The sequence below is a fragment of the Rhipicephalus sanguineus genome, chromosome 11, assembly GCF_013339695.2.
Source record: "Rhipicephalus sanguineus isolate Rsan-2018 chromosome 11, BIME_Rsan_1.4, whole genome shotgun sequence".
Classification (NCBI taxonomy): domain Eukaryota; kingdom Metazoa; phylum Arthropoda; class Arachnida; order Ixodida; family Ixodidae; genus Rhipicephalus; species Rhipicephalus sanguineus.
The window spans coordinates 18176822-18187281 of NC_051186.1; the positions used below are offsets into that span (position 1 = coordinate 18176822).

The following is a 10460-nucleotide window of genomic DNA, read 5'->3' on the forward strand; positions in this document are numbered from 1 at the left end:
CCTTTGGGTAGTTAATTAGCGGACAACATAGACAATCTACCTGCCACGATGGTCTAGTGGTAATGGCACTCGACTGCTGATTCGAAGGTCGCGAGATCGAATCCCGGCCGCGGCGGCCGCATTTTCGATGGAGGCAGAACTGCTTGACGCCCGTGTATTTAGATTCAGGTGCGCCTTAAAGAACCCCAGGTGGCCGAAATTAGCGGAAGCCCTTCACTACGGCGTCCCTCGTAATCATATCGTGGTTTTGGGACGTTAAACCTTAACAATTATATATACCATAGACAATCTAGTTGTTTTTTTTTTTGCACTTTGTTACATATATCTTAGGTTTGCTCAGACCATGACAAGCCATGTGGAAATATGACACCAAGATACAATATTTACAGCAGGGTTATTGAAAAGTGATTAAAAATAAAAAGGACGAAATTTATTACAGGAGGATGTTAGGCCACTTTAATTAAAATTAATATTTATTTGCCGACTGCTGCACCACGACCATGACCTACACCCGCAAACCTTTCATGACCTACCCCCGCAAACTCTTTCATGGGAACTTCTTGATAAAAATATCTGGTGTGAGTCGCGTATTTCACAAAATGTCCTTACTTGATTGAAACCACTTATAACTCGTATTTGAAGGAACAAGATCAAAGGACATATCGTAGAGCACCGATTATGTGAGATGTTGGAGTTAAAGAACATTGACGCCATGACCGAAAAAGCTTATTTTACGCTAACGGACTCGTGAGTCGACTCACTCATGCTCGCTCAGACACAGGTCAAACCGTGAGTCTGAGTCCGGCTGAGCATTGTACGTGCTGATGAGTTTGAGGCCGAGTGAGTCCGGTTGAAGAAAATTTTCTTGAGTCTGAGTCCGAGTTAGCCCTGAGAGCAAAATTTATTTCTTTTGTGAGTCTGAGTGAGCTTCAAAATTTTGGCCGACCTATGCTACGTACAGCAAACTCAATGATTCCATAGTGCAGCGTCAAGGATGTTTCGCTAGGCTGCGCAACATACCAGTGCTTTGTGATTTTTGAACACAGCTTAAACTTAAAAATATAATTCTACTCAAATCGCGATAATGATGCTTCAATCTGTCACTATAATTCACGGTCTTCTCATTTTCACCAGAATCTAATCATACGGTCTGGCCAGTTGTCGGTACCTTTAATATCGAAATGTAATGTAAGGTTAAGAATGCATTTATTAGTTATCTTAGTGACAGTGAGTGTTGCTCATGGCTGGCTATCAGCTGTAATAACAGCGAAATTGTCATTCAATCTCATGGATAGAACAGTCGGCCAGTTTGTCTTGATGAAAACAGAAATCATCGTTCTGTGTTCTACGAGGCAAAGTAGTTTGCGCGACGTTTTATTCTTGCCCGTCAATACAAACCGCAAAACAACCGCTTTCCTTTCAGCATAGTCTTGCTTCTCGAGCCCGCAGGAGAGAGTTAGCGCCCGGGTTGCTCATCCATCCTGCTTGCGCGTGTTTACGGGGCCGGGCATCGAATGCGTGTCGTTGCGAACCTTGGAGGAATTTATCCCTTGTGCGTCACCTGTAAGATAGTAAAAATGTGCGAGTGTTTAGACGAAAAAATTCGACCTGCTTCGTCAACCCCTCCCCGCGCCTACTGTTCCCAAGTTACGAGCCTACAAGTTCCATATCCGCAACAAACTGGGAGACGCACGAGTATACGTGGCCGCATCAGGCATACACCCGCAACACAAACATACCCTTGCATCAAGCATACCTCACTTACTGCATTCAAGTAACACAAAAACCACGCCACCAGATTATTTCCCACATATCATTCCCACCACGGAAGCAATATGTGGTTACTGTGACCATGACTTTTGTAAGGCTTTTGACTTAGCCAATCACTGCTTATGGTTAAACTCGTGCACCTAGACGTTGACTTTTCAGTTGAAAAATCTCCTCCACAGTTTTCTTGACAGACCATGTTACGATACTGTAAAGGGCCAAATGTCTTTCTTATACAACGTAATACTAGTGGCGTCCCTTAAGGCTCGTATATTCAATTTTTGTTAACGACGTTTCTTTCACCATTCGAACTTTCTTTCTATATGCCGACGAAATCGAAATATTTAGGGAAATTCATACTGCAACGGCATCGATGGGACAGGTGGATGGCGTTTGAGTGCCATTGGTTCGACAGGAAATCTGTAGCGTCATCATCATCGTCATTTTCCAACCACCGCGCCGCGTCTCTCGCGCAGCTCATGCTGAGCGATCGAGGCGTAAGGAGGAAGATCCATTTAAGAACGTGCTCACGTTGCTGGAAGCTGGACGCCGGTAGTTGCTGCCGCTCTGCTTGTACTATGGCCTTCTAATAAAGTAGCAAGAACGGCACGGCCACGTCGGCCGCCGTCACGTCTCCGTCGCTCGCTACAAATGATTGCTACAGATCTGTAGATTTGCAGCTTCTGTATAGATCACTAGTCGATGTAGATATGTAAGTAGACGAACTTGGTTGTCGACGATACTCCACTCCGAATTGCAGGCTCATTGTCATCGTGCGTTGTACGGCAATGGTGAGGGTCAGATACTCGTTTTCGAGACTTGTTGACAGCCAAGGCTAGAGCCATCCTCTTCGCAGTGACTTACTTCGAGACCACAAACATTTATAATGTAGCAACATAATGATCTTTTTATTGTGAGATATTCGTGTTTTCAGTGAAGCAAACACACGTGTTGCGTGTTTCATACAACACACAACATAGTGTTGTACATACAGTTAGTCTGGTGCTGTGAAGACAAGAACAGATCGTCGAAGATTAATGGGCGCGCGTACACGTAAAAGTTAGTTCGCGTCGTCGAAATAAAATGCAGTCATACAAGCGACCACCAAGGCTGGATGAGCACATGAAAAACAGTGCGCAAGAGGCAATAAACAAAGTCGAATTATTCACAGAAACCGTGAACATGTGCTGAGCACTGGAGAAATCGGAATTTGTTCGAATTAAATGAAAATACGTACGCTCAGTGCTAGAGATGTGGCTAAGGCTTCTAGACTAACCAATACGGGATAACAAAAAAAGCGAATTCTGAACCTCTGAATGAATGAATGAATGAATGAATGAATGAATGAATGAATGAATGAATGAATGAATGAATGAATGAATGAATGAATGAACTTTATTAACTGCCGGACTTTTAATAAAGTTCATTCATTCATTCATTCATTCATTCATTCATTCATTCATTCATTCATTCATTCATTCTGAACCTCTGGCTACAGAGTAACTGTAGAGTCGATCACACTCTACGTTTGCTTAAATCTAGACTCCAACAGGTGGTCTGAATGACACACAGGGTGACTTACCATAGGAAATGCTTTAATGGGGCTGAGACAACGGGACAAGCTTACGTACAACCTACCTTGCCAGCAGCCTACAAACACTAAAAACGTCTCATGGTCCCTTATGCAATCGCCTAAGATGACTTCAAGGCGAAAGCTATCAACTTCTTTTTCTGATGCCGATGAACCTCCGACGAACTCACGTGACATCTTACAAAACCAATGACGTGGTCACCAGAATTATCGCAATCCACACCCGCGCCTTGTCTGGAAACACGTTCTGGATGGGAGCCGACTACAAACAAAAACATTTAAGCTTCACACAATGCGAGGACATCTACTCGCCGTGCGGAATGCGGCTCACTATTGCGCACATCACGTGGGAATGCGATTCGCGGTCACCGAACGTAACTCCCCCAATTTGGGGCAAATACACCGAAACAGGCAGTGGAAGACCTAGCTTACTAGCACGGAGATTGGTCCTCCTTGAACAAGCCCAGAGAGCCGGGAAAGACAGTGGAGCACTGTGCTTGGGAGTCCCACCCCTTTACCTCTCAAACCGTCTTGCGCAATAAACGTTTATTACAATTTACTGCTACTACGCGGAATGCATGGGTTTAGTTGCTGATCGAACCCTGTTTTTTATTATTTTGCGTGATAGCTGCGACAGAAACTAGAGGCGGACAGCATCGTCACCAAAATCGGCTGTTTTGTGAGCTCATAATAGCTTACGCTGTAAAAGAAAAATGAAACTTGCAAGTGGAAAAATTATTAGATGCCCCCTCCCCTTCTCTTACAGTGCGCGCTCTAGGGTGTTGTAGTTTTCAGCAACATCTGCAGCGTCAAAGCGGCTGTTCTCACATGCTGATGGTGTGGCCACTCAAGTTTCCGGTTGCTTGCTAAGCATGTCTGCTTTCCTTCGGACACGATCATCTATTGGTACGGACCATATTTATAAAAAGGCGATGAAGTTGGTTGTAAGGATTAGGGGTGTCGTTTGCCAAACAACAGTGCTAGCGTTTCCAACTGACCAAGTGACAGCCAAATGACTAGTGTCGTTTTTTTTCATATTCTTCGTTTAGTTCTGCACAGTTTCACTCAGCAAGTTCAATAATGCCTGATGTTCTTCAGGGAGTTATATACTTAGGATGTGGCACTGCGGAACCTTTAAAACTCCTTCGTAAAAAAGGAAAGGAGGAAGAGTGTGAGGAGGGTAGAAACTCTCCGTCATTCCACCCCGCCAGATCCGTAATATAACACCCTAAAGAACAATCCAAACAGGTTCCAAATCATCGGTCTAATACATTCTCTTATTTGGTTGGTAGTCGCTCTCATTGTCTTAATGAGTATAAACTGCCTTTCAGCCTCTTTAGAAGAGCCCTAAAAAATGTGGAATAATCTATTAATCTTCAAAAAAGCCATTATCGATATCGACTATTTCATTAATGCTTAACACAGTGAACGATTAATCGTTTCATCGATTAAGAAAATCGACCACCCACATGCCCATCAATGACATTTCTTGACGCATAATTCGCCCTCCCTACTATCAACTGGCATCCATTCAGACTCAGCCGCACTCATACCCTTCCACACCTAATGAAGCCCCACCTGTAATCACTTGCTGCTACTGCACGTCGAGCACGTTAAATGAAGTTGGAGAGAGTGAGCGTGCGTTTTAGGTATCATGGCGACCAAAGATGACTCAGATGCAGCAGCAAACACTCCGGCTCCTGCTTACGGCTATAATCACAAATATCTCGCTCACAGCTCGTAACAAGTTCACGTGCTACGTGACGCCAACAGGCAGAAAAAAGAGTGCTCCACACTCGCCGTCATGGCTACTGGCGGCGCTGACTGACGCTCCCACGTTTAAATGTACATATATACCCTATAAAGTGGACGGGGGGATGGCCGCCGCGGTAGCTCAGTTGGTAGAGCATCGGACGCGTTATTCGAAGGCCGCAGGTTCGGCCCTGCCCGCGGCAAGCTATCTTTTCGTCCACTTTTCTTTCTTCACATTTACCTTACATTTACTACTAAAAACATCCCCTATACTTTCCTTGGCATTATTGTCTGTTAGTGCTCATTATTATCACTTATACTCTGTGACAGGCATGTGAAATCAGTGTAAAAGGAGTGAGCGCGCTCATGAGAGTAGCGACCTATAATCACGTATTGCTCACCAATTAGATTGTCCTTGGGGCAGACGCAGAAGTACGGTCTTGCCACGTGCGACGCGACAGTGCTGCAGTTGCAGCCAAGCGCGCGCGCAAGCTTGACCGGTTCCGCACGCAGCCACTCGACTCTAGGTCCCTTTTTGGAAGAGTCTGCAGGAAATAAAGGCACGAGGTCATTACAATTAACTGTGGCGTAGTTCGACTCAAAGGACGTGACACAACGAAGTCGTGCCGTCTTTCTCGCTTTAGTTATACAACTACAGTGAAACCTCGGTGATACGAATCTCACGGGACCACCAAAAATATTCGTATCATCCGAAATTCGTATCATCAGAAAGCATGAAAACTTGGCATGCGAGAAAAGAAAGCTGGCGTTCATTTTCATTTATTTTTTTTTGTCAGGGATGCCGCAACGTCAGGAAGAACCCTGAATGAGTGTCACTTAAGTTTTTAGATGTCGGCAATCATACCAGCCCTCGTAAATATATGGCCCGTACGCGCGCGTCTAATTAATGAACCAGGTGTGTTGTAACCCGCGACACTCGGAGGCCGTGACGCGTCTCTGAAGGTTTACTCTGATCGTAAGGAAAGTGTTTTTCTTACACCGTGATTCTGACGATTTGGCGGTGCCGCGCGCATGCCCACGCTTGCGTTCCCCCGCTCGCACGTGCTTGGCGCGTCTTCCGCGACAGCGCGGACAGCACCTCTGCGTACCTGGGTGGTAGCAAACGTTCGTATCAAACGTCGCTGGGTGAAAATCTGTTCGCAACAACTATACTCCATTACATTGCAGGCCAATGTGCCTTGGCCGGGACCAACGAAAAATTCGTATCACCCCGAAATTCGTATGAGCTGTGATCGTATCACCGGGGTTTCACTGTATGTATGCTTTGAAGGTTCGAGAAATTCCGACACAGACCATAGACGAAAAACCAATCGGTGTTTGACAGAGATTTCTAAACGATTACACTGGCAGCAGGGCAATCAAACGAACAGCGTGCTGTGTTGAAAATTACGCCGCACACTTATCATTAGTAAAGGAGATGGTGCTCTCGAACTTATGCACCTAGAGGTATAATAAGTTAAGTAACATACGAGTGCCGATATGGTATCGTAGCAGATGACCCGGAAAAGAACGTAATTGACAGATCTATGCCAGAATAAGCGACACATTCAGTGATAACAGCCTAAGTATGCCAACGCCTGTGAGATACGTTACGAGATTTTTACATTCACCGAACAGTTTCCTTGTGACCCCTCCAAGATTCCATCCAGAAAATTCATATTCCCCCTTCTACCACCTTGGCTGGCACCAGTTTACGCTTCACTGAACCGGCAGCCCTCGTGATATGACCAATATGTGAATAATTTAGATGCGAGACCTTTCCTACAAACATTAGGGCACAATTTTCTCTATGACCATTCATTCATTTTAATTGGGGGACCGTGGAGTTCTCAGAACTCCGTGCCAGCAATGTATTTTTTAAAGCATCGTTTTCGCAAGGTTTACAATTCACGTCCATTCGTCCCTACAATGTACCCAAGACCGTTAGCTCAGCGTAATTTAGTTTCAAAGCTAACATCACTGTGTTTCAAAATCCTTTATTGCCCAAGCTTTCTCCTTTTTTTCTACTGCTATTTTACGGTGTTTCTTTCGTAGTAGTTCCTTTAGTAGAGTCGCCAACTTTCTCTATTCGGGATTCTAGAAAAACAATATTTTACAATACCCATCACTTTTTGCTTAGCTATCTGTTCTGCGATGCAGTTCACCACCGTATAACAAGGGGCACCAAGCCGCGCCGCCGCTGTGGCCAATGGCGAGATTGCAACCGCTATTGTTTTACTGCCTGCGCAAGTAGCGATCTACTGGAAACTAACGTAAAACAGCTCAGCTGTGAAAAAATTGTCATTCACCTCAAGAATATACAAGGAACGCGTTATGTAAAACTCAGCTGAGGAAATTTGGGTGCAGCGTTCCTTTATATTTTTCCAGTCTACAATCCTCGCACACTAGCAATTCGGTTATGCTGAATGCGCCTACGAAAAGCGACCATGACTCACCGTGAGAGCTCAGGATGAGAACGATGATCATGGAGAACACGAAGATACCTCCGAAGAAGGCCAAGGTTGTCAAGATGGACCGCCGGTCCCACGGATGCGGCCTGGCCATATAACAGGATAAACCAATGCGTCACGTTCTTAGCCGTATTCAACCGCATTGCGGGACACAAGCAAAAGCGCTGCTGCTTCACTGCGTTTTCGAAAATTTCGGCAGATGCAACGCACAGTGAGAAGCGATGTTATGCGAATAATTGTTTGGCACGGATACAAGTGTTACGATCCGTAACGACGTCTGCGTATAAAGTTAGAGTGTGTACCCGTGGCGGGGGTTCACAATGGTACGTCGAGTAGACTGTGACACCTGAAGCAGTAGCTTACAGTTCCGCGTACGGTCGACATTCGCGTTCAAGCGCAGTGGCCACTTTCATCGAGGATAGATGAAAGCTCCGGCGCACTGACATTTCCCTCTCCTTCAAGAATTGCTCTTATATCATAAATAGCATTCGTTGGCGCATCATTACGGAGTCGAGCAGCGCTATAGACTATGAGTGGCAGTGTCATAGTAGTGCATATGTATAACATTATTATATTGTTGTGGGAGCAAATAGCTAGCACAATGCTATTGTAGACAGCATTAGCCAGCATCAACCAACAATAGGCAACACTAACCAGTGGACCAGCACTAGCCACGTAGATAAAGAATTGTTCAGCACTCAGATCGTCCGCTAATGCGCCAAATGTTGGGACGTAAGATTGAAACTGGAAACACTTTCAAAGGAGATATCTTGGCCACGAATGTATTTGGAACACTGTATCCGCAGCAACGACAATATTATCGTCGCCTCATCATCATCATCATCATCATCATCATCATCAGCGTATCGTATGTATGATGCCAGACAGGGGCGTAGCCAGAAATATTTTTCGGACGGGGGGGGGGAGGGGAGTTCAACCATACTTTATGTATGTTCGTGCGTGCGTTTGTATGTGTGAATGTGTATATATGCAAGCAAAACAGAAAAATTTCGGGGGAGGGTTTGAACCCCCCACCAACCCCCCCCCCCCCCCCTGGCTACGCCCCTGCTGCCGGACCACTCTGTCCTGCGCGAGCTGATTCCAAATTTCTTAATTTCGTCGCTCCAGCTAACTGTTTGTCGACCTCGGCTGCGCTCCTCATCTCATGGTATCCATTCCGACGCTCTAAATCAGGGGTCTGTAGAGGGCCGCAGTCGCGAAATTTCGTCTTCTGCAAGGATCGGGACACTGCAGATTCGATATCTAGAAGTGGAGCGTAAATAAAATGTCAGCTGACGTATGCATTTCAAAGGAGGCATTTCCCATATCTCATATAAAGATTTCTCGTGGGGATTTGACGTCAGGATTCAAGAAACATATCGATACTCATCTCCAAAATGACTGAAATCTGGACGTCGAGTCTGAAATATAGAGTTTTGGCTGTACGGGCATGTTTCAACACATAGTGACCGCATAGGGGTGCCTCACCAAAAAAAAAAAAAAATGCTTGAGACCAGTCACGTCTGTGTAGCTCACGAACATACTTATTACGAAAATTTGAAAAAATATATAGGACGAAGACAGTCATGTGCGGGCCGGGCCGATAGCGAAAGGTCTGAGGACCGTGTGTTTGAGGCCCCTACTTTAACTGACCATCGCTTGTCTCTCCCTGTCGTGATGTGACCTTCTCAGGCCAATTTTTTTTTCTTTTAATGTTTACTTGGGTATCGGCTACCCTTGGATGTTCCCTGATCCACGCTGCTGCGCCTTCCCATCTTTTCTAGTTACGCTGAACATTTTTCATTCGATTACACGTTGCAGGTGCTTAGCTTCTTTAAAAGTTTCTTCCTTATTCTCCAGCTTTCTGTACCGTATGTTAGAACTGGCAAAATACAATGGGCGTACACTTTCCGCTTTAGTGACAATGGTAGGTTGCCAGTCGTGAGTTGAGAATGTCTTCCGTATGTGCACCATCTCATCCTAAATCAAGTTTTTCCAATCCAATCCAATCCCATCCTGATTTTTCGGTGGATTTCCTTTACACGAGTAGGCTACCCTGTTAATATTTGCCCTATATACCCACTATTCTACTTCTTCAAGGGCCCGGTTGTTCTCTATCACGAACATTCGCAATGTTGCCGGACCATGTCTTCTGCATGTTCATCTTCTGCCCTAATTTGACGCTTTCTCGGTTTAGTTCTGCAGTCAATTTTCTTTTGAAATTCCGTCATTGCTGAAGAGTATGACCTCGTCTGCATGCAAGCCGCAAATTGCTAAGATATTCTGCGTTAATCTTTAGATCTATTTTTTTTCCCCAATCTATAGCGTTTACATATTTCTTCTAGACAAAGCAATGAATAACGATGAAGAGATTGTATCTCCTTGACAGACCGCTTTCTCTATCGCGATTTACCTCCTTTTCTTGAAAAGGAGCACAGTAGCTGTGGAATCTGTATTATATTAGCTATGGCATTCAAATATGTCTGAAGTGCTTCTTGTCGACGCAGTGCCTTTAGAACCACTGGTATCACTACCGAATCGAATGCCTTTTCGTAATCTATGAATGGCATATAATTGGTTTTTGTACTCAGAAGATTTCTCAATTATTCGATTAATCGCATCAAGGCGATCTGTGGTAGGTGTACGCTTCAGGGGCATAGCCAGAAATTTTTTTTTTTTGGGGGGGGGGGGGGGTTCAACTATACTTTATGTATGTTCGTGCGTGCGTTTGTATGTGTGCGTGCATAGGCTTCCCAAGCAACGCTTAGCGGCGCTGCTGCTCTTGACAGGCAGCGCCATCTCTGGCAGAAAAAGAAAAACTGGGGTGTAAGCAGCGCGCGTTTTTCCTTCTCTCCACCGCGTTGCCGCTCGCTTCTGTG

General features: G+C 45.1%; 1 protein-coding gene across 1 annotated transcript; it reads right to left on the bottom strand.

Annotated features, from left to right (window-relative positions):
- Nucleotides 1-1472: 1472 nt before the first annotated feature.
- Nucleotides 1473-7874, bottom strand: LOC119374422 (uncharacterized). The gene is made up of 3 exons (XM_037644509.2): nucleotides 7567-7874; nucleotides 5512-5655; nucleotides 1473-1561 (listed from the first exon to the last, which is right to left on the bottom strand). Exons 1-3 carry the CDS (start codon nucleotides 7673-7675, stop codon nucleotides 1473-1475), a joined length of 342 nt encoding a protein of 113 aa, XP_037500437.1. The 5' UTR covers nucleotides 7676-7874.
- Nucleotides 7875-10460: the final 2586 nt, after the last annotated feature.